Below are 23,464 nucleotides of genomic sequence, written 5' to 3'. Positions count from 1 at the left end.
GTCACGACAACACCATGAAGAGAATCCAAGGGTTGAAATTATAACATTTGACCCAGTTCACATACACATTCTCTCAAGGAACTCTTTGGGGTGCATCAAACGAGTCTAGCACCCACTCATACAAGTCACGGCAAGAATTGGATAATTCTTCAGTTCGTGTATCGACGTCAGGACAAAAACAGTGACGTATTTCTCACCTTCAAAGTAGCTATAGAGTGATCCTTCAATGTGTAAAGCCCATGATGGCAATGCAAACAATGAACCTACCGTCGTTAGCCAAGCTAAAGACATCTTTGTTGCTTTGGCAAAACCAAACACTTGAAAATTCATAACGCCCCCTTTACATGCTTTATATACAATGCCAGATGAGGCGAGGAAAGTACTCGGGAATCCTTAACCCGTCAAGAAAACACAACCCTGCAAGTCTTGCTCGAATGCTGTCATGCACAAATAAGGACCGAATGACTGGTACTATTGTTGAGTAACATAAGTTCATTTATTTCCAAACAATTTACATTTCCTAGGCCGATCTAGCCGTCTTTCACCGAGCACTTTTGTATGGTGTCATTTAAAGTTTTACAGGACTACCGGTTGAATCAAATCCATTGACAGCCGACACGTCCTTTGATTGGTTATTTAGAAATCACTTAAAAGTACAGTTCTGTATTTAAAAAAAACAATCAGGTTATGCAACTCGAACCCATTCACCACGATTCAAAAATTAAGCTGGTTATCAGAGTCTAAATTTTCTTGAAAGAATTTTCCTCCTACAATAATTCTTCCGATATTACGACAATTTTAATTTTTGCACACGTATTCATGATCGATAGTCTTTCAAGATCATTTTGATGGCAAACATTCAAGAGCCAAAAAAGTTTCTGCAATTTCTCGGTACCTTGAATACGATTTTGCCAACTACGTGAGTCATGAAAATCTCAGGTGTTCAACCATATTTTCAATTCGGCGGATTTCTACAATTAAAACTCATAAGATTACATATTATAAGCCAAAGTATTATTCTAGGTTACGCGGGAATTTTACATAAAGAAATGTCCGAAAAGTTCAAGAGCTGCATGAGTTGAGCTTTTTTCACCATACTGAGTTTGTTACAATGTAAATGATTACATTAAATATATTTCTTATATCACCATGTTTTTTATCACAATGCAATTCAGTATCATGTAGTTTGCCCTACCCGGCGCAAACAAAACCTTTTTAAGGTAGCGAGAATTACAGTTAAAATAAATAAAAACATAAGACATATGTTAAGTAAATGAAATGGCAAGAATTCTTTTTGATTTGGCACTCCAATATACTTAAAACTTAAAAAATGGGTGAATCCTTGCCTTTAAATGAACAAAATATGTTAATTTAGCCTCAAAGTTTGTAAGATATAGTCGTTTCAGCCGTATGCGGATTATAAGGGGACGTCGATTTTAAAAGCGAACGCACTAGCAACGTGATTCCTTAGTTTAAGGTGAGGGGATAAAACTGCAGTTCGTTTTGCGTCCATCAAAATCGCAATAAGTATTCTGCTGCAACCCAAAACACCTGACGGTGAAGCCAGAACCAAAAAAAATAACAATATTAATATTGTACTTGCTACACATGAAATCGCTAAAAGTCATGACCCCGAGAAAATGACTTGTCTGCTTTATCAAACGCGTCATTTTTGACACTGTTGGATACATTTGCACCAGGAAAAAATCATCACAGATTAACACTGTCTGAACTAAGAAAGTTATACCTATTTGTGATTAAACGATTTGCACTCTTTTTGGTACGGTGAAAAAGTATAAACGTATAAAGATTATCTATATCCATGTGTAGATTTTGCACAACTTATGCGTTAAAGACAGGCTGGTATTCTCCTGGAACCAATTTCGTATTGATGACTTTTGTTTGGGAGGGGGTTGACATCGAACTATTAAAGGAATTACGTGTCTGTTGCGTCAGCTTTTATTATCGACGACCTGTAAGAAATCTGACCGGCAAAGAGGTCAGTTGACGCTCGTGTCAGTCAACCCAATCGCAAGTCAAGAGTACTTCATATATATAAATAACAAAGTAATACTTTCATTAATGCTTGACAGATCTTAAGAATATCACGTTTCTCCTGCCAATGATCACATTATTTCATAGGCTTACGAAACTAACTTCCCGGACAGAGTTTTGGTGACCTATTCAGATCGAATACCCTCCAGTAAATTGTGACCTCGTCAGCTCGATTGTATATGGTAAAGAGTGTCCATCTTATTTGAACTCAGGGAGTTCCTCTAGATCCTTTTCCGTCAGCCAAGTTTTCTTTTCTAACGGTAAACGTGAATGACGAAGGCGATTCAGGTCTCCAACTTCTTCGATTACTGCCAAAGCCTGGTGTAGAGAAACAAAAAACTGCGAAAGTTACGATACATCAAATATCATAAAAACATAAAATCTTTGCCTTTCGGATTAGGGGCTAGGCAGATCCTATTTCTTAACTCTAAGTTTTTTCCACGCTCAAGAGTTGTTTCAGTATGGCAGTCCACGACCCAGCACCAAACACTTAATCCACTTTAAACTTATGCCGCAAAATCTTTCAGAATAATTTTGATTTGGTTTTCGTGTAACATGTTGCATCGACGCAAACTCACGCTGTGAAACACACGAACACCAAGATTATAATTGGCATGTTTTTGTATCATATACATTTGTAATTTACTCAATAAACGAGGTCAGCATTCGCTTATATATTTACGCGCAATTGTTGTTAATTTTTAGAGTTGAAATAATAGAGTGTCTGAAGTACTAGTGATATTGAATGCACAGAAACCTTATCAAGCGTTTCCTTGGTGTGTGCTGCAGACATACAGAATCTAGCTCTGCCCTCTAAGATTGGCGTGGCCGGGAAACCAACCACCACTACACCCAGGTTCCTCTTCAGACATTCTCGTGAGAAACAACTGTTGCAAAAAAAAAATAAAACAAAACACGATTGAATATTTCTATATTTGAACAGATGTGCCACTAAGTTTCTCAGAACTTAAGTGGTGGAAACTTTCAAAGGTGCAAGACAGCTTGTCAAGCTTTGTGAGAGACTACAAACTCATCATCTATCGTCTCTTTATTTTGGTAGTAACATTTAACGCTGATTTCATCGACAGACATTTGAATGCGGCAAAAGTAGCGAAAAGCGGAAAGTGTTATGTTCTATAGAACTGTTAAATTGAATACGAGAACAATCCAAAGCTGATGAGACAGTTCAATGTTCTTTAACAATTTCCGCATTTAAACAGGGAAAGAAGCGTCAAGTATAATCACTCTCCATGATAATCGCCTGAGAAATTTCAAAATCGTTCATTAAAACGCGGATATTTATTGCGAATAAACGATAAGTAATTGTTGTTCAATTTTTCATATGGCATTACTTCGGCCAGAATATTTGTTTGCAAGTCCTCCAAATTTTGAAAGGTAGGCGGCTCAAAAACAAATAATGAGAACAGGACATACACAACTTTTACTTTTTACTCGACTGTTTCAATAATATATGAGTGCCAAATCAAGAATTGAAATGAGATTTTTTGTCACTTTCATAATTTACGCGACAAAGTTTTAAATACACTTTACAAGCTTGGTAAATACACTGTTTTTGATACACGGGGACGCAAACGTTCAAAACTAAGTTTTATTTTGACCTCACAATAAACAAGTAAAAAAAAAGCATGTGGGACGCATGACCTAGATACTCACGCCAGCTTAGATGGAAAGTAAAGCAACAGTGGCACTACAGGTGAGTCGTCGTTACCATAGATTATGAAACCCATCTCATGTAATCGACGACGGAAATATCGTGTGTTCCAATGTAATTGTCGAATTCTTTCTCGCCCTTTGCAGATAAACCAAAATACATTCTGAGTTATTGCAGTTGTCCCTACTGAAAGAAATTTTAACCTGTATAATTGCCGACATTTTGATATGATGACTAGTAGTGTGATCAAAATTTGCATAGCATTCTGACAGCATTGACATAATATTGTGATGTGATGACGTCGATGACGTCAAGTGTATACAGACCTTTGTTCGTCCCATCCAATCCCATGATGACCTTCGTACAGGCGATAATTTGCTTGGCAACTGGAGCAGACATAGATGTGGCATAACATGAACTGTGAGACTTGGCCTTGAGATGGTCAATCAATTTCTGCCAATCAGAAATCGACAAAGTGTTAGTTTCCCATGGTAACTAGTCCATTCAGTAGCCGGAGTATTTTTTGCCTTCGGGAATTTTTGGGCCATCGCCCATACTCCGTCTAGCCTCATGATCGATGATTAAGTGTGGAAAACTACAAATTTTGATGTGAATGGTCTCCAACAGAGACCTTGATGTCAATGGCGTCCCTTTCAATGTCAATCAGTTAAATTTTCCCTCTCATGATCGGCCTATAATAAAATAGTTGTTGTCATTATTAATATTCATTATGTCAATTTATGGCACACGTTCTCTGGCTAGTTTTTCTCGCGGTTACTATATTGTAGCTACGCTCCGAATTCTTAGGTGATTGACTTTGAAAGGGACGCCAGTGACGTCAAATTACTCCGTCTAGGGAATAGACTACACGGTAACGTGCTGCAAAGATAAAAATAATAGCCGTCATTTACCTGAAGTTTGCAAAGAGTTTCATTTGTTGGGCGTTTCCGATGCGATAAGAAGATACCGACGCATGTTAGACGAATCTACATAACTAAGCGATCATGAGAATCTCACTGATTGATCGAAACAGAATAGAATCTCGGCTTTACATTGCCGTTCAAGACGTACACATTTCCACTTTTGACAAAAATTACAGCCAGAGACTGGGTGTCATGACATGAAATGAACATGCCACGGGATAGAACGATACTTTTGTATAGATGCTAACTTCAAATTCCTAAAGATATGTTATTCACAGATTCTTTGCTGTATAAATATTACCTTGGTTCCTGCAATGTAACCTCCAGACGCACCAAAACTCTTGGTAAATGTACCCATCAATATATCAACGTCTTTGGGATTCAATCCGTAGTATTCCACAACACCTCTACCAGTTGGCCCTATAGCTCCAATACTGTGTGCTTCATCCAAATACACGTAGGCTTTGTATTTCTTCTTCAACCTCACAATTTCAGGCAGGTTGACGATGGAACCTTCCATACTGATAGACAAATGAAAAGGACCTTCGTATCTAAAAAGCAGTTTCTGAATGGCACGATGTCACTATTCGTGAATAAGGTGTACAGTCATGTGTTTCCGGTAAAAATGAAAAACAATCCATGTTAAATTTAAAATTCTACTCCTATTTTTCCAGATAATTAGTATGATGGCGTACTGTAATATTGTCTTTGACGCTGCTGGGACCTTTTATTTTATGTTTGGAATTAAAAACATCAAATTAATATCGTTTCAAAGCGACAGTTTTCCTAAGAGTTATGGACACATGCGATTAAATTGTAAAACGACTGATGAAAACCATTTTACGAACACAATCATTGAAACTCATAAAATACCTTGTACTGATGCACTTTGGTTGATTTCATGAAATACATACTTATACGCCATAAACCTATTGTCACATGAAAATATTTTGAATACCAACAAATTCTTTATAAAAAGAAACCCTTTTGATGGTAAATTACCTGTAAATTCCCTCAACAATGATGAGTATTTTCTTCCAAGGTCTGTGACAGCGAGGTCTTCCATTCACTATTGCCTCGCGTAACCTGGACTCCAGACACTTCATATCTGTCGCCAGACAAATTTTTAAGCTTAGCACTGTTGGCATGACATAACTTATCAGTGAATTAAAATGCCTCGTTGTTTGAACTCATGTCGGCCTTCCCTGTAGCATTTTTGCGTGGTCGTACGACATGATCCGCAAATTTAAAGGCCAAATCTTCTTTTTCATTTTTTGTGTTTTCACGAAATATTTACACATTACCATACACGTCATGTATTGCAGTGCGTAGATCATTAGTGCAATAGCTGATGATCTTCCTTGACATATAATGATTGACTACAATCAACTGTGCACCGTTAATCACAGCAGTTTTGAAAGTTTTCATGAGATTTATCCTAACAGCTCATTTAAAATATTAATACTATGTATGTATGTATGTATGTATGTATGTATGTATGTATGTATGTATGTATGTATGGGAAGGTAAATGGGAGGTAAAGATACACCAGTGTTATTGTCTGTATGACGAATTTTACCCACCATTGTGTTTGAAGGTTCTGATTGAAGCACCAGACAGACGACATCCCAACACCACCGAGGCATGGTTCAGTTCATCGCTCAGAATCAGAGATCCCTTCAATAAATACATCAGTGTTCATCATACAGAAGTCGAAACTCTTAATCTTTAGTACAGCATAGTTATATGATAATCTGATACTTTATACATTGCAGTTACGTCGACGTTTTTACAAGTTCAAAAGAATGTCCGAGCTGAATTGTCAAGCACAATATCATCACTGCTCAGAGTTAGTCAACAACAACCCGGTCACAAATAGCTCAATAACAACATGATAATTATATTTATCTATCTATCTACCTATCCATCTATCTATCTATCTATCTATCTATCTATCTATCTATCTATCTATCTATCTATCTATCTATCTATCTATCTATGTATCTATCTATCTATCTATCTATCTATCTATCTATCTATCTATCTATCTATCTATCTATCTATCTGTCTATCTGTCTGTCTGTCTGTCTGTCTATCTATCAATAAATCTATATGTATGTGTGTGTACCTTACCTTCCCAAGCAACGTTGGAATGTTGAGGGCGTTGGTAGCAAAGCCCATTCCGAAAACCATCGCCGACTCAACTCCGATGAAATCCGCGATGAGATTTTCAAGTTGTTCATGTATGGCAAGGTTTCCTTATTTGGGAATGAAGGGAAATGAATTTGAATGTAAAAACCATCGTTTGATAATCACTCATCAGCAAACTGATACAACCAACATTTGTTTCTTGCTCGTTGAGTTTTATGGAGACTTCACAGTTTGGAACTCATTCATGCTCTCTCTCTCTCTCTCTCTCTCTCTCTCTCTCTCTCTCTCTCTCTCTCTCTCTCTCTCTCTCTCTCACCTAATTCCTGCCTTGTGCTACACACTCCAAGTCCTTGCTCCCTCAGAGTAGATTCAGATTCATCTGCACAGTATCCGGAATTCTCGGCAAATCCTAAATAATTGTACGATCCTAAGTTGATGCAGTGTATTGACTTTCCACTCAATCTGAAATTGAATTGAACAGAATGTTGGATAGGTGTTGTCACTGAAGAGTAGAGCTGACGTATGTTGTTGCTTTTTTCGGCTACAGAACTTTCATACAAGTAGGATTAGGCAAGGCCTTGCCTTGAGTGTGTGCATGTTCTACTTGTACTCACACTCTTTGCAATCAAAATATGAGTTCTTGTTGTTCGCTGTAGTCACGTTTTGAGTAAAAGTTAAACTGAATCGATTTTGAGAGAACTCGTGCATCTAGTGCCCTGGCACATTTCTTTCTGTATGTTTATTTGTTTATCATGATCAGATCGAGACTACATCCAGTACGTCTCTGATATCTTTCAGTAGCATTTCTCAGATTAGTTAAAGGCCGGCGACTCGATCCCCGACTTAAAGTTTGTTTTCGCCTGTATGAGGATTGTGGAGGTGTCATAGCTTGTTGTTTCCATTCAAATTGTCATAAAATGAGTAAATTTCCTGGTAAGACAATCCGAGATCTGATCACGTAAGGTTGTGTTCACAAACAATGGTGAGGGGCGGGCTGGAGGAATCGCGATTAAAAACTTTTTTTTTCAGACCCCCTCAATACACGCAAAAATTTTCAAGCACCCTACCCGTACCGTCTGTATAATCAAATTTTTCAAGTCCCCCAACAAAATTATCATATAGCCGCATATTTATTAGGAATGTACGCATAGAAAAAATAAATATGTATTGCGTAGTTCTGCCCGCAGATATTCGACACTACCTCTTATCAGCACTTAGTAAAGCCATTATTCCTCGAGCAAAGTATTAAATTGATTTATTTTTAAATGCATCAGTGAACTTTTTGGATTTATCAGTCTAAGCCGACTTGAGTTAATCCAACTCTGGCAAGGTCAATGGCACCTGCTGAAGAGCACACAAAATGACGATCATGCAAGAGTATGTAAATTGTTAATTCCTGACTACATTTTGCCAAATTGTGAAAAACTGAGCACAGTGACCTACCAAAAAAATTGTTTTTTCAAAAGTCGAAGACATGTACGACTTAGATGCTACATTTAAATGTCTTACAAAATTGACAATACTGGAAGGTTAAAATATTCCATCAAATAAACATTTTAATCTCTGAAATTTTGGGTGTAATAATGGAGAATTTTATACAAATAAGTAATTCCATTTGGTCACACATTTTTCATTGAAATTAGAGTCTTTCCTGTTCAAAGCATTATACGATGAGATGTGTAAATTCCATTCACAACATGAACTTAAATTGAATGATTTTATTATTGATTTTAAGTGATTTTCGAGAAAAAACGGTGACTTTTCATCGCACATTTCAAGCATAGTGTCCCCATTTTTTCCCCAGTATTTGATTATTCTCATATGCCAGAATTCAAATATCCCTGGTCTTCCATGTGTTGCTCTATGGACTGATCTTGTGTGCAAGTGACAGTAACACTGTCCATTGGCAGTAGCTGTATTAACTTTGATAATTTTTACAATACTTTTGTTCAGTTTATATAACTGCGTCCTTGTTCTACTCCCTACAGCATGTTGAACTGACCAGTATTTAAGTATTCAGCTTGCCAACACAGCTTGTGTACGTGTACCATACATTTGTATAATTGACAAATGACTTTCAGTCTTGACTCTAATTCAATTATCACCAATATTTATGTATACGGGCTATGCTGTGTGTTTCAACATGCTGTAAGGGAGCACGAAACTGTATTTGATACATTGCATAGAAATGTTGCAAAAAATATAAATAGTTACAGCTTCTGCCCCATACAAGGCCAACTTGTTGTTTTTACGAAAATTTAATGGCATTCATACATTTTTAGATTTTTTCGAGATTTTAAAGAAGTCATAAAATGCGACAAAATGTTTAATTATTACTAACACTAGAACCATAGGATGACATCAAAATGTTAATATATTTTCAGGTCCCCTATAGACAGAGAAAAACTTTCAATTCCCCCCCCCCCTCTACTACCCCCAGAATTTTCGAATCACCCCCTTAATTCCTCAAACCCCCTCACCTTTTTTTGTGAACGCAGCCTAATGCAAGGGCATGGCATAACTGCATATGCGCAGTGAATAATTGTAACAGCAGCTCCATAGGGTTCTAGGGTCTGATTGATCATAACACAGATGCGAGGTTCGATGGCCGGGCGTGTGGCCTGTGACGATGCTTTGCAGCGATTCGAACGTTCTGGGACTGGAGACCGAGTTTCTCTTATGACAGTTCACTCTTTTCTACACAGGCTATGATTCTTTAGTTTTTAAATACAACGATTTCCTATCGTTAATCTTTACTATGTGTGTATGGATGGATGGATGGATGGATGGATAGATGGATGGATGGATGGATGGATGGATAGATGGATGGATGGATGGATGGATGTATGGATGGATGTATGTATGTATGTATGTATGTATGTATGTATGTATGTATGTATGTATGTATGTATGTGTCTATCTATCTATCTATCTATCTAACGATGTGTATGCATGTATCTGGCAACCTAGAATATTCGCTTAGACATACACCATAGCGAAAAACTCGAGGATCTTTGGGTTAGATGAGTATCTTTACCTCGAACTCCAATGATAGTCATCACTGATTCTTTCCATAATGTCAAACTCTCCACCTGGCTTGCTGCAAATCGGTCTGTTCAAACAATCACCGATACGTCGATATATATTCCTAGTGTACAGACTTTCAAAGTCTGAATACAGAGGTACAAATCCCTGCAAGAAAGCAGTGTCGACAAGGTTTGCATTTGCTTCAGTCTCTCTCTCTCTCTCTCTCTCTCTCTCTCTCTCTCTCTCTCTCTCTCTCTCTCTCTCCTCCCCCCAAAGAATAGAATCGGACACGATACAGGTAATGAAATCTTCATAGAAACGCTATATATATATGGTTACCGTGACGCATTTGTTCACTGCAGTTGTTTGCAGATGAGACTACAAGATTTTCTAGATACCTCATTTCCCCGTTCCTTCGCACCAACTGTTTTCTCAATGCCGACACGGCGTAAGAAGTCACGAAAATGTCCAACAACGACCAAAAGTGCATAGGCCATGTAAGTCATAATGGCGATCACCATCGGGGGCTCTTCGTATGACGATAGGGATGGTGTTGTTGCCGTCTGCCATGAAAGTATTCAACAACTATTAGAACTTGCCGGAACTCACTGCCTGAACATGTAATTTAAGATAGGCATGCGCCTAGAAATTGAAAGACGTAATTTTTGCACAAATCTACCTCAAAAAAACTTTAAACCATTGCCTTTCGAAATCAAAAACAAAAATCACGGGTCACTTTGCAAGATTTGGTACTAGACGGAGAAACAAATTACTATTATATTACCATGCCCTGCCCGTCGGCTTTTGATTGGTCGAACTGAACCATATGACTGAACACAAATACACAGTAATGGTTATGCCCGTGAATATGAATAATAAGATTTACAACTCAAAGTATCGTAGCTTTACAGCTGAACCGTAAATCATAACCAATCACAAAATAAAACGGAACACTTTCGGACTACGATTAGATACTTTTTTCCTGAAAACATCTCCGGATTTGCTATTTTTTCTGATTTTTACAGCGCGCGTGACAGTGGGTTGCGTATTGCTCAGTTCCGGGGCCCAGTTGTCGTTCGCTTGGTAAATTTTCGCAAATTTTGGCGGTTTTCTTGGGTTCGTTGATAATATAATGGAAATAACAGACTCCGCCCTGACCATTAATGTTTATTTATGGGCGCGGGCTCGAGGAAAGCCAATATGAACGGGTTCGGCAAGCCTCGCCCGTTAATTTTTGGTTTTCCTCTCGCCCTTGCCCATAAATAAACGTCAATGGTCAGCGCGTCGCCCGTTATTTCTATATTTTATTACCATGCCCTGGCTGTCGCATTTTGATTGGTCGAGCTGAACCACGTGACTGACCACAAATACACAGTAATAGTCTGTTTACATGCCCGTGAATATGAATAATAAGATTAACAACTCAAAGTATCGTAACTTCACAGCTCAAACGTAAATCATAATCAATCACAAAATAAAATGGAGCACTTGTGGGCCGAGTTGAGATACTTTTTTCCGAAAATATCTCCGGATTTGCCAATTTACAGCGCGCCTGACATTCTGTCGCGTATTGCTCACTTCTGGGGCCGAGTTTTCGTTCGCTCAGGAAATTTTCGCAAATTTTGACGGTTTTCTTTGGTTCGTTGATAATATAATGGAATTATATTACCATGCCCTGCCCCTTTCGTTTTAATTGGTCGAGCTGAGCCACGTGACTGTCGACAAATACACAGTAATGGTTTGTTTTCATGCCAGTGAATATGAATAATGTCGTAAACATAGTAACTTTACGGCTAAAACGAAAATTGTGATTTGTACAAAGATCATAATCAACCAAAAAATAAAATGGAGCATTTGTGGGCCAAGTTGAGACGCTTTTTTTAAAAATCTCCGGATTTGCAAAATTTTTGCAGCGCGCGCACTACTCTCTGACAGGTTCTGGGGCCCCGTTGTCGTTCGCATGGAAAATTTTCGTAAATTTTCACGGTTTTTTGGGGTTCGTTGATAATAAAATTGAAATAACAGACTCCGCGCTGACCATTAACGTTTATTTATGGGCAAGGGCGAGAGGAAAGGCAAATTAACGGGCTCGGCAAGCCTCGCCCTTTAATTTTTGGCTTTCCTCTCGCCCTTGCCCATAAATAAACGTTAATGGTCAGCGCGTCGCCCGTTATTTCTATAATATTTAACGGCACTTTATATTTAACGGCCTCAACTGTAAAATGGCAACATCTCATTTTTAATAAAAACAAGAAACGTTTTCATATTAAATACTCAATGCGCCATAAGATGACAAATATCGTGGTGAAAGTCAAACGTGTTGCTTTGTACCACATCGGGCTCAATGTTATATAACGTAACCTTGAATTCTCTACCTATAATATATTGAAAAACAACTGTGAATAAGACATCGTGTGCGATGGATGCGATCTGACATACATAGGGATGGACTTTTATACCGTAACCGTCAGATTCGTATAGCGCCATTGACCACGGGTCAAGTTTCCATTTCATTTCAAATGGCATATAATAATCAAAACTCCTTTTCTAGAACTGTCTTTCCATTCAAGTCCATACGAATAGAATGTGGTTTCGATAATTGCATGTGGTGACAAGTGTTTTCTTAGTTTGCTATATAAGAATATTAAAATTCGGTACATCATTTTCACGTCAACGTGGATTGTACGAGATAAAGTCGGCATATTAAATTCGCCCTATATCTCAGATTAATCCATAAACAAAGGTTACGCTTTTAATAGGAAGTAATTAAATTTGCAAGATATTTTATCGGGTCACGGTGGCCTTTTGTCTGCCTTGTCTCGCTTACACCTCCACGGTCAGACATAGAAGTGAAACGTTTACCCAACAAGTAAGAGATCTACTGCACCTTCACATCCTGTGCGTGCCTGACATAATCTTTACTGATATCACTTGGTAAAAGCTTCTCTGTGTACCCATTTCTTCGACTTTTAACATCTCCGTTCTGTAAAGCGGGACTGTTGATCGCCATGTCGACCACTTGAACCACACAAGTCACGGTGGCGGTCCGGACAGCTCTCCAAGCAGCAACACGCTATCGCAGTATGAGACGATTCCAAAGGGAAGCTAAATTGGACATGTGTAAAGTACCAGAGCTTTGAAATGAAAAGAAAAAAGTTTCAAGAATTATAATCATGTTTTGGCATCTATCAACAGATTAATGTGCATTCTGCATTATGATTGTAAGGTGAACTGAGAAAGGCAATACTGGTTAGAGTCATGGTTTATTTGCCCAGTAAAATCGTTACCGGGGATGACCGGGCCTCCATTCTGCCATTCACACCTTAGTAACTGAGTTACCATCACAAGATTGCTGGGTACCAATCCATGCTTGTTCCACGAAATTTCAAACCCCTGAGAAAAACAGACAATTATTGTTCCTCGGATTTATCGGCAAACTTGAAACTTCAGAGGCGGCGAGAAATTTATTTTTCCCAATTTTTTACGAACAAGCTCAATCTACAGCTAGTTACACAGTTACTGATGACTCAGAGTCTAGATTTTACAAACTGTACTCCATAATACTGAGGGGCATGACATATGCTTGCTAGTCAGTCAGTATACTGAACAAATTATGAGCATTTCCACATGCTCCAAGAAGGAAAGAAAAAACCAGTACAATTATGCATAACGAATACGCCCCAAAAGTTGCAATACAGAAGTATACATTTGCCGCAATTTCAGAACAAAAATCAAAATTTGCTGAAAGAGAAGCGGTAGCTATTCCGATGAATAATTCAATTATTTTTCCTGGCCTTGTCTTGCATATCTTTTGAACGAAAAAGACTCCCTTAATTTGAGGAATGTAGGAGAAAATTAGACCAGAATACACCCCTAATTACAAATTTTAGGAGAGAGAGATAAGATAAAAATACAGACATGTCAGTATCGCAATGAGATACTTCACAGACAGTAAACTGAAAGCCTGATTTTGCAGTGACAAACGCCTTGTCTCGAAACTAAAGTTCTAAAACACATAACATGCTTTTCTGTCTAAATTTCCTTCATCGTAGTGACGGTATTTGATGCAATTTTGGTTGAAAAACCGGTTGAATCGCATGATTTTTTTCACCAGAATTCCCTTACGTATATTGCGGTGGAGGTACTGTGATGGCGCCGCTGGAGGGATTATTACGAATCCCAAGTGAGAATACGCCAAGACGGCGAAGGCGTAAAAACCTCTAATTAATGAACATACTTGAGAAATACTGACAGTTTCAGAAACATGCGTAATTGTTTCGTAAAGGAAACCGTCTAACATCGAATACACGTTTCAGAAGCATTTAAATGGCGTACCTTCCGGTTGAACCCTGTGTCGTATGTCAGACATGTAAGGTAGGGCCCAATACGATAAGCAATGCGAAGCGCACTCGCAATCGGCTTTTAAAAGTCTTGATGCCAATGACGAAAAATCAGTTTGTGCCGACCATCCTCTGCATCTTAACCCATACGTAACTCACTGATTTATGCTATATTTGATCTTTGCTACTTTGATTGAAATTTGCAGTGGCCGTTCTTTCTCTTTACGGACGGTACAGTGCTTCTATACAATCCCGAACAGTGTTGCAGGTCAAACACATGACATTTCGATATTGCTGGTCCGGTTGATCTGTAGGATTGTAGTTTAGGGCGACAAACGTTTGGCGAAGCTGACCACGTTGTTCGTCACGGTCGCAATTCTCAGAGCAGATTCTGCAGTAGTATTGCCTGGCTATAAACAATCGAACGGAAGATATGTCTGGGATGGGAGCTTGATGGTCGAAGATAGTTGTGAAAGTCTATAGGTTTGCTGTAAACACTTGTTATTAAACGGCCATCACGAACTGTTACAGTGGTGTCAAGAAAGTTTACCTGAATTTCGGAGTAAAATATGGCGAAGCTGATGGAATGACGGAATGAATTGAAATCACTGTAAGATTTCTTCAACGAATCCAGGCCATGGGTCCAAATTAAGAAAACGTCAATGAAACGAACGTACATACGTGGTTTGAGGGGCGGGTGCTGAGGGAGTTTTGTTCTTAAGGTTGCCATAAATATATTCGCGTATTGTGGTGCAACATTGCGACCGTGACGAACAGTTCGGTCAGCTTCGCCAAACATTTGTCGCCCTTATCTACAATCCTACTACAGTTGATGGACAGATCAACCGGGCCAGCAATATCGATCGCAATGACCTCCTCCAATACAGGCAGAAGAAAGACTTAAACAGAATCTCACTGGTTTTAACTTACAGTACACGGCTGAAGAAACTGAACAAAATAGTCAATGAACTCCACCAAATCATACGAGAGGACACACTACTCCGACAAGTCTTCCCAGAAAAACCGATCATAGCTTAAAGGCAGCCTCCGAACCTAAAAGAACGCATTGTCACCAGTAAACTTCCTACGACCATCCAATCCCATGGAACAACACCCTGTAATAAAGCCAGATGCAAACTGTGCCCTCTCATCAATACCGCCATCACTGTAGTCGGACCCAATCAGAAGATTTTCAACATCAAAGGATCATATAACTGTGACTCCACCAACGTCATCTATGCTATCACCTGTATAAAATGTCCATCTGCTGTATACATTGGCCAAACGGGACAGCCACTGCGGAAACGCATCAACTATCAATGATTTCCGTGTGTGGCTGTACTGAGATAGATCCATAGTAAAAGCACCATCCAAAGAGAGACTGAAGAACTCAAAAATCATACAATATTTCGACTGTAGCAAAGAAGGACTCAATCGAGATTATGGATTTTTAACACATTACAAATAAATGTGTTGACTGTGATTTGCCCCCGTTGTTCCATAGACCCTCGAGGGTCTATGGTTGTTCCAACCATTGTCCTCACTCAACAGTGTTTTCACACCTTTGCTCAAACCCTGTGTTTCACTTTGACACCTTCCTTTGGCATTGTCCATTACCCACAGTGCATTTGGCCTTGTGCTTCTTTGTCCATTCTGCAAGTACATCTGATGAAGGAGACTGTTGTCTTCGAAAGCTAATATTACAGTAAAACAGTTGATCAACAGTGTGCTACCCTTAACAATATTGGTATCTAATCTATAAAGGTATGAATTTGGAGTCGTGTGGACATTTCAATCAATCAATCAATCAATCTTTATTAACCCATGACTGGGCAATTGACATTGCAGCAGTGATAAACACAGTACATCAATCATAAAACATGACAACCTAATAAAAACAAAAAAGATTAAAGTACCAAACAGTACATCCAATAAGTAAAAATCACAGTGAGATAATTAAAAGGAAATAATTAAAGGGAAATTTTGAAGTCATATTAACGCTGCTGTTTAATACATGAACGGATATAAAAATACAACATTGGGGCTCGATACACAACTAACAAGGAGTGGGAGCTATTGTTTTTCAAAAATAAACCCACCCTAAAATTAAGCGACATATTTGAAGTCATATGGGTAATCTTGATGACTCAGTGATCGCTGTAATTTAATACTTCCAGTTGGATATAAAAATACAAGAGAAGGGCTTTGAACAAAATAGCAAAGGGCTGAGCTTGTTTGTTTTTTGCATACATGTACCTACCCTATGAAGAGATGCTGTTACAGACATTGATATTTTGAAGTCATATTATTTGCTGCTATTTAATTCTTCTATAAACATACCATATTAAGGTTTTGGAAAGAATTAACAAATGAGAGGGCATATGTATTTTTAAGTACATCTACCCTATAGAGAGATGTTGAAAACATTGACATTTTGAAGTCATAAATTGATATAAATACAACATTAAGGCTTGGAATAGAATTAAAATTAAGCGACACATTTGAAGTCATGTGTATAATTTTGAAATAGCACTGGTTGCTCTAATTTAATACTTCAAGTTGGATATAAAAATAATACATTAGGGCTTTGAACAGAATTAGCAAAGGGATAGTATTTTTCAAAAATAACGCGCCCAATTGAGAGATGCTGTTGGAAACTCTGACAGTTTTGAAGTCATACTAGTTGCTGCCCAGGCTTAATTATTCTAGTTGAATATAAAATAGGAAATTATGGCTTCGAAAATAATTAATAAAGGGTGGCTGGTGTTTTTTAAGGTAGTATGCACCTCCAAAGTGAAAGACTTAAACTTTTGCTCGAACTTTCCTCAAGAAATCTTTCAATCATTCTCTTTCAAAATCAAGAATAAAAATAGGAGAAAAAAATTAACCAAAATTTACCGATATTAGAAATTCAAAATGGCCGCCATCCCTGTGTTAACTCTATGGAGAAAAATAAAAATTTTCGAATTTCGAAAAACTAAGCCGGTGAAAAGTTTTCTTTCACCAAGATCTTTAAAATGAACCCCCACATGTGATATATCAGAAGAGAATTGTAAAAGTTTGAGAGTCCGAATGTCTGTCCCCGAGGTGCGTTCTACCTTAAGCGATACCCTAAAATTACGGGACTAATTTGTAGTCATATCACATTTTGGAAGTCACAATTATTGTTGCTATATTTAACTTCACGTTAGATATAAAAAACACGATTGCGACACGGTACTGAGAATTTTATAGGGGGGGGGGGCGAGTGTTTTTTTCAAATACATACCTTCCCTATCATAGGCCGGTTTTGAAGTCATAGTTCTTGTTGCTATTCAGTACTTCAATCTGCATAAGATTACTGGTCTGTACTGAAGTAACAACGGGGAGGGCACGGAATTTAAAAAATATACCTTCTCTATAAGTGGACGCTTTTTTAAGTCATATGGACAATTTTGAAGTTTTACTTATTGCTGCTATTCCAACTTGTGACAGAATTAACGGGGAGGGGCTAGCTAGTGGTTTTCATAAATATGCCTGCCCTAAAGTTGAGGGACAAATTTGAAGCCGAATCGATATTTTTGAATTTATACAATTAAAAATTTGGAGGCGAGTGTTTTCCAAAAAATTACTTTCCCTATAGAGGTATGGTTTTGAAGTCATACTTTGCTGCCCTCTAATTTTTCAAGTTGTATAGATAAACATTTGATTAGGGCTCGTGCTAGGGACGGAACTGACAGAAGGTGGGGGGGATTTGGATAATGCAGTTGGATATAGCAGTGGAAGGATATAACCATCGAATTATATATATATTATATATATATATATATATATATATATATATATATATATATATATATATATACCTAGTTCATTAAATATGTAAATGTGCCGTGCCACATCACAAAACTTATACATGTCCTTGACATACAGTCGTGTAGTTCTATAGTTCGTTCATTATTAGCTGTAAGAATATTCATGAAATATAATATTGTCATTCTGACAAAATCTGATTTCTGAACAAATAATTATTCAAATTAATATGAATTATGTAAGCCACATCAACCAAATAGTAATCATTTCTGGCCATTCTCACGCAAAATGTATGTGCAAGGTTTGATTCCAATCTGTTCAGCCGTTCTTCAGATATAGCATTTACAGAGAAACAGACAGACATGCAAAGGTACGACATTACCTCAATTGTGTGAACGCGTGAGCTAAAAATAGGGTCTACCCGATGCTTTCGAAATTTAAAGGCAGGTCATCCGATCCCCAAGGCCGTTAATAATGACGGCTCCCTTGCTACAATTTGCCTTTGTACATACATTTCTGCATGGCAGGGCTGTTTGATGTGACTTCTATGGATGTAGCTTTAAGGAGGCGTAGCCCATCACGATATATATATAGCCCTGCCACGTAGAGCTGTTTGTACGCACATCCCTAGGACTTGGTGGAGCCGGATATTTGGCTGGATTACTGACTGTTTTCACTATCAACACAAAGTCCTGCGTGTGAGAGACTGCGTTTATGTAATCCCCTCTCTGATGAATGGACCTCCCCTCGGTTTAAATGTACGCTATGCTTCATCCATAATGCCTCAGTCGATGCTTCGTGTTGTATATGAAAGGATTCGATTTTTGATGGAAAGCAGTTTGTACCAGTAGAGATGAATATTTAAATTAGACTAACCCTTATTTACATGCTGGTTAAATCTTGCGTGCCAGTTGTGGGCGGAATGGTGTTCTTTCAGTTCACCGCGTTAACCTACACTGCAGCTGCACGGCACTGCGCCTTCGGTCGTGACGTCGGGTCGGAGGTCGCACAGCACAAAGCTGAATCATTCAGTCTGTAGACCCCTTAAGCCAGTGAAAAATTTTGACGCGCAGCTCGGGCTGGTCTCGGAAGATGAAATGCATCGGGAATGAAAGATACGGTAAAAGTGTGAGCATTTGTCGAAAAGGATTCGAACAACAGATCAGTGCTCATGACGTGCTTAAGTTCAACAACTTCAAACCACGATATGAATGAAAAAAATCCCAAGACTGCTTGGGAACCAAAGTCAACTGAAAACATTGCAACATGTTTGAGGTCAAGGACATGTTAGGGCTCTGAACAGACGTCATCTCTGTGTGTACAAATATACACGCCACAAGAGGAAACTATATAGAAATAGTGTGCGACGTGCTAGACTAAGATATAGTGCTTGCCCACACATATGTCATAAAAACACGAACAATGTCAACAATTCTGATTACATATTTGAATTAAACGGAGAACACTGCAAGAGACTGGGCAGAAATTACAGAGGGCAGGACAGATGTTTTGGGGTGAGTCGTCACTTTCCGTACAAACATTTCTGAAGGGTCGTGAACGCATGTCTTTCGAGGCAGATCATCATTTTTTGCGCAACTATAGGACGACAAGATGAGGTCGACATGGTCAAAATGACGGCTTACATGTAAAGGTCAAAATTTTCAAAACTTTCCCATTGCAATAATAGTAATAATAATAATATGATTATTAAAATAGACGATACATTACAATCGTCATGATATATACTGGAACTGAACGAAACTACAAATACTTTTCGATGGGTGCAACAGCAAACGTTCAAATTCACACTTGAACATTCTCTCAAGAAAATCTCATAGGTCGTAAACATCATCGAGAGAGAGGGGGGGCTCGACATTAAACCCCTGCTTAATGAAACGAACAGACACTTACCAATATTTAATACGAAATTCCTGCTACCAACACAACACTTTCACAGAATTCATCAAAGGTGAATTCCTAAGATGTGCTCACATGTAAGCAACAACGTGAACTTCATGTAAAAAGTATACTTTTCAACCTAAAACTGCAGAGGCCAAATAAGCAAGAAATATACCACTAGAGAAATAAGCCAAACAAAACGTCAACTTACCCATATCAACAAAGGATGGGAGTAATGACGTAATGATAAAACTCATCAACACAGGGGAGCAATCCGTTAAAGCAAACTGGAACAAAATAGAGAGCGGGGATAACAAGCCTTGCTGACACACAAATGAAACGTAATCTCACTGCCACGCATGCTCAATCACAACGCGAAAGTTTTGCCGTGTTGTCATAGAAGCCAGCACTGTTTTAACCATCTTGGTCTGAGCAGTAAACTGCGCAACACGATACAGCCAAGTCACAACAAGTCATTTCATGTCTGTGTAATGGCTTGAGAAATGAATATCAATCACCTGTTGACTATATTGAATCGTGGCATGAAATACATATAGGTGCATGTGTAAGTCAAAGTGTATTGACTTTGAGCAAAGTTTGAAAGAAATCAATCAAGGCGTGTTTGTGCAATGGCTTTAGACATAAAAAATGGAAACAAAACGGCCGCCTGACAGTCATATTTGGTCATATCGAAAAATGAATACATGGACCTGCATATGTATGCTATAGTGTATTATCCCTGTGTTGAGTTTGAAAGAGATTGACCCGGACATGTTTGAGATACCCGCGTGAACAAACGGACAGATGTCCGGGCAGACGAAGGACGGACGGATGGACGGAGCCCAGCGATAACAGTATGTCCATTCACTGTACATGGTTGTCTATGGCACAAACTATGAACAATCTTGTTCCTGTACAAAACTACCTATATCTGTGCATTGATATATGTTTGAAAATCTATATAAATGTGCACCACAAGATACATGGTGATAGAAGTGCATATGTGTACAAGAAATTTGTACAATTCTGATTGGACGAGAGCTCATTCCAGCGATGCTAAATTACTGTTTTAGCAGCGCTAAAACTGGCCCCTAAACCAGCAGAGAGGGTTAATACGGAAACAATAAAGGGGAGCGTATTTAGTGCAGGGAAATTTTGGGATTAAGAAATAAATAAATGGTTCATTCAATAATTAGTATTTTGCAAACACAAGTGTAGACTTTTTCATCCTCGTTTTCGAAATGGCTCACTTTTGCTTATTGTCTGCGTTTTTGTTCCCCCATTGATGTCAACTGTTGCTGTCATTTATCATTCCCACGCTTAGACAGTCAGCATTACAGCGTTCACAAGTACAAACTGTTTATGATGCCAGTCATTGAAACAGCTGTTTCATTTGATAACCTCTGTAAACTATGTTATAAAAGAATTGTTGTCTCTCCCGTTCGGAGTGATTTCTCGGCATGATTGCACCATAATTGAGTGAAAAGTTGAAGGCTCACTTATGGTACTCTGGAATTTTCAAGGCCCCCTTGAACAATCTGCCCGGGATCCCCCCCCCCCTTTCTCTTCCGACCTCGTCGTTAATTGTGCTCGTTCCCTATAAACTGACTGGCCAAGGCCATGGCGTTCACACCCAACGATCTTCGTGACAGTCTGCCAAAGTATGTTGCTTCAATTTCGCAATCACATCAACGCTTATGAGACATTCTAATGAAGTTATTACTTCGGCTGGTGTATTACTTCTTTAACGGCTCGCTACGACGCGACGCGGCCTGGTACAATACATTCCCAGCTGATGCCGCGTGTTTCAACGTAAGGTGTCCAGTATACCGACAGTATTTGTTTGTACAATCAGCAAACTGTGGAGAGTCGCAATACTTTGTATCAAAAGATTGCGCGTCATTGGAGTACGACGTGTAATACCTTCACAGTAAAGGTAGATAATTTACGTAAGAAAGTAAACTTGAATTGTAATACATGTAAATGGGAAATGAAATTCATTCAGAGGAGAGACGATTATCAGAGAACTGAAATTGCAACTCGGGCAGAGTTCGAGTGCTGTTAATAAAGCAATTAATCTCAATTCTACGGGCGCGTTTGTCTTCAATTACACAAGTATTAGGTCGCATGGTACCTCCAATATCTGGTGAGGTCAGAGCGACGTACGATTACTGTTCGTAACCAACAGAAAGGTTGAAGCAATTCCCCAGTAAAAGCCAGAGTGAAGGTGGAGACAGTTGCGACATTTCTATTACTCTTTTGATATTTATTTGCCTGCAGACTTGGGGTGTGATAGTTTGCATTGATTATACATCAGTACATGAATTTCACACAAACGCCCAATCTGATCCACCGGCTACGACAGACTACTATTTGCTGCAGAATAGAATATTAACATCCACCGCAAAAATTTTGAGTTCTGTTTGAACACAGAGGTACAAAATACAATGTATATTGATTTCGCAGACTATTCAGCTAGCTACAGAGAGCAAGACGCGTAGAAGTGTTTCTTGGTCAAGCGGACGGCATTTCAACTCGATCGGGCAATACTGAGCGTTTGCATGTCCGCTACAGCAACACAAATCTGGCTTTTTCTTTTCTCCACTAAACAGCATTTCACAAGGCATGTCCGGAAAAAATGGGTAATTTATATGGTAGAAATGTTTAAAAGTTAGCGAAACTGGGGCTTTAACCCGGGCCTTTAAGAGAAATCCCGGGGAGAAATCAAACATAAGGCGTTGAACTGTTACTGGCAGCCGGGTCACATGACCGAGGTCAAAGCCCTTTGCGATGCACAACGTCACGCCATGTCTCGCGTAGATGACGCAACCACAATTATCCACTCACTGAACAAAGGAACGGGCAGAGAAAATCGGATGTGCGATGTTGCCATCATCTTTGCGTACTACGATCATGCAACCAAAGTTATAGGTCTACTACACAAATAAACCCGTAATTCTCCTTTCTATATTATTGAAAATCTGTGTAAAGAGGAGACAGAAACTATACTTGATAGCTTAATGCTGTTGTTCAGAAAGTAACATCAATCATATCCATCCAGTACCCAAAAAAAAACCTAGGTCAGAAGTCGTATTAAACAATTGTACAGGACAAACGCAGTACAGCGCAGCAAGACTATGAACGAAGTAGCGGTACAAATAAAGCAGTCACAGTCGTGAAAGAGTGTCAGGAGTGCAAGATCAGCAAGAAGGCTGATGGATATACATGTATATAGACAAAGGATCGGGGAAGGCCAATGTAATGTATCGTAGAACGCTGCTGTAGATTCAGGCAACAGACTATGTATGGGATCCAGCGATTTATATGGTTGTCTTCTAAAGTTGGACGGCACCAAATGTGACTAACGGGGATAAAAATGTACGGCGAACAGGCAACAAAAATAAGAGAAACCAAGAGAAACCAAGAGAGACCAACCTTAACACTGGCCAGCAACAAAACGGCTCATTACAGAGGCAAAGCGATCCCAAGCAGTGGAGACGACCTACTGACCGCCGCAAAGGAGCAGACGTTTGACCTCAATACTACTAGTAGCAGAGCGCGGTGTCCTTGAGGTCAAGGGTACCACGCTGGCAGCTACAAAGGCG

General features: G+C 38.8%; 1 protein-coding gene across 3 annotated transcripts; it reads right to left on the bottom strand.

Moving 5' to 3' along the window:
• Positions 1–474: 474 nt before the first annotated feature.
• On the bottom strand, positions 475–23,421 carry LOC139150243 (serine palmitoyltransferase 2-like). 3 transcript variants are annotated; one of them, XM_070722488.1, is made up of 13 exons: positions 23,295–23,421; positions 12,716–12,962; positions 10,227–10,391; positions 9,839–9,993; positions 7,118–7,263; positions 6,784–6,908; positions 6,234–6,327; positions 5,653–5,758; positions 4,952–5,171; positions 4,054–4,180; positions 3,730–3,865; positions 2,813–2,942; positions 475–2,373 (listed from the first exon to the last, which is right to left on the bottom strand). In XM_070722488.1, exons 2-13 carry the CDS (start codon positions 12,836–12,838, stop codon positions 2,254–2,256), a joined length of 1,647 nt encoding a protein of 548 aa, XP_070578589.1. In that variant the 5' UTR covers positions 12,839–12,962; positions 23,295–23,421; the 3' UTR covers positions 475–2,253. The 3 variants fall into 3 exon arrangements, with proteins under 3 accessions (XP_070578589.1, XP_070578590.1, XP_070578591.1); XM_070722489.1 differs by lacking the exon at positions 23,295–23,421 and adding an exon at positions 18,837–19,039; XM_070722490.1 differs by lacking the exon at positions 23,295–23,421 and adding an exon at positions 18,343–18,769.
• Positions 23,422–23,464: the final 43 nt, after the last annotated feature.

The sequence above is a fragment of the Ptychodera flava genome, chromosome 14, assembly GCF_041260155.1.
Source record: "Ptychodera flava strain L36383 chromosome 14, AS_Pfla_20210202, whole genome shotgun sequence".
Classification (NCBI taxonomy): Eukaryota; Metazoa; Hemichordata; class Enteropneusta; family Ptychoderidae; genus Ptychodera; species Ptychodera flava.
Note: the sequence above shows the minus strand (reverse complement) of the source record. Positions and strands in the feature narration are given on the sequence as shown.

Bases quoted from the DNA above. Each gene is read 5' to 3' on its own strand.
- LOC139150243 (XM_070722488.1), bottom strand. From the start codon at position 12,838: ATGGCGATCAACAGTCCCGCTTTACAGAACGGAGATGTTAAAAGTCGA. The intron at 9,994-10,226 runs GTATCTAGAAAA...GCTTTCTTGCAG, and splicing joins CGAAGGAACGGGGAAATGAG to GGATTTGTACCTCTGTATTC. The intron at 7,264-9,838 runs GTAAAGATACTC...ATTCAATTTCAG, and splicing joins GACTATCATTGGAGTTCGAG to ATTGAGTGGAAAGTCAATAC.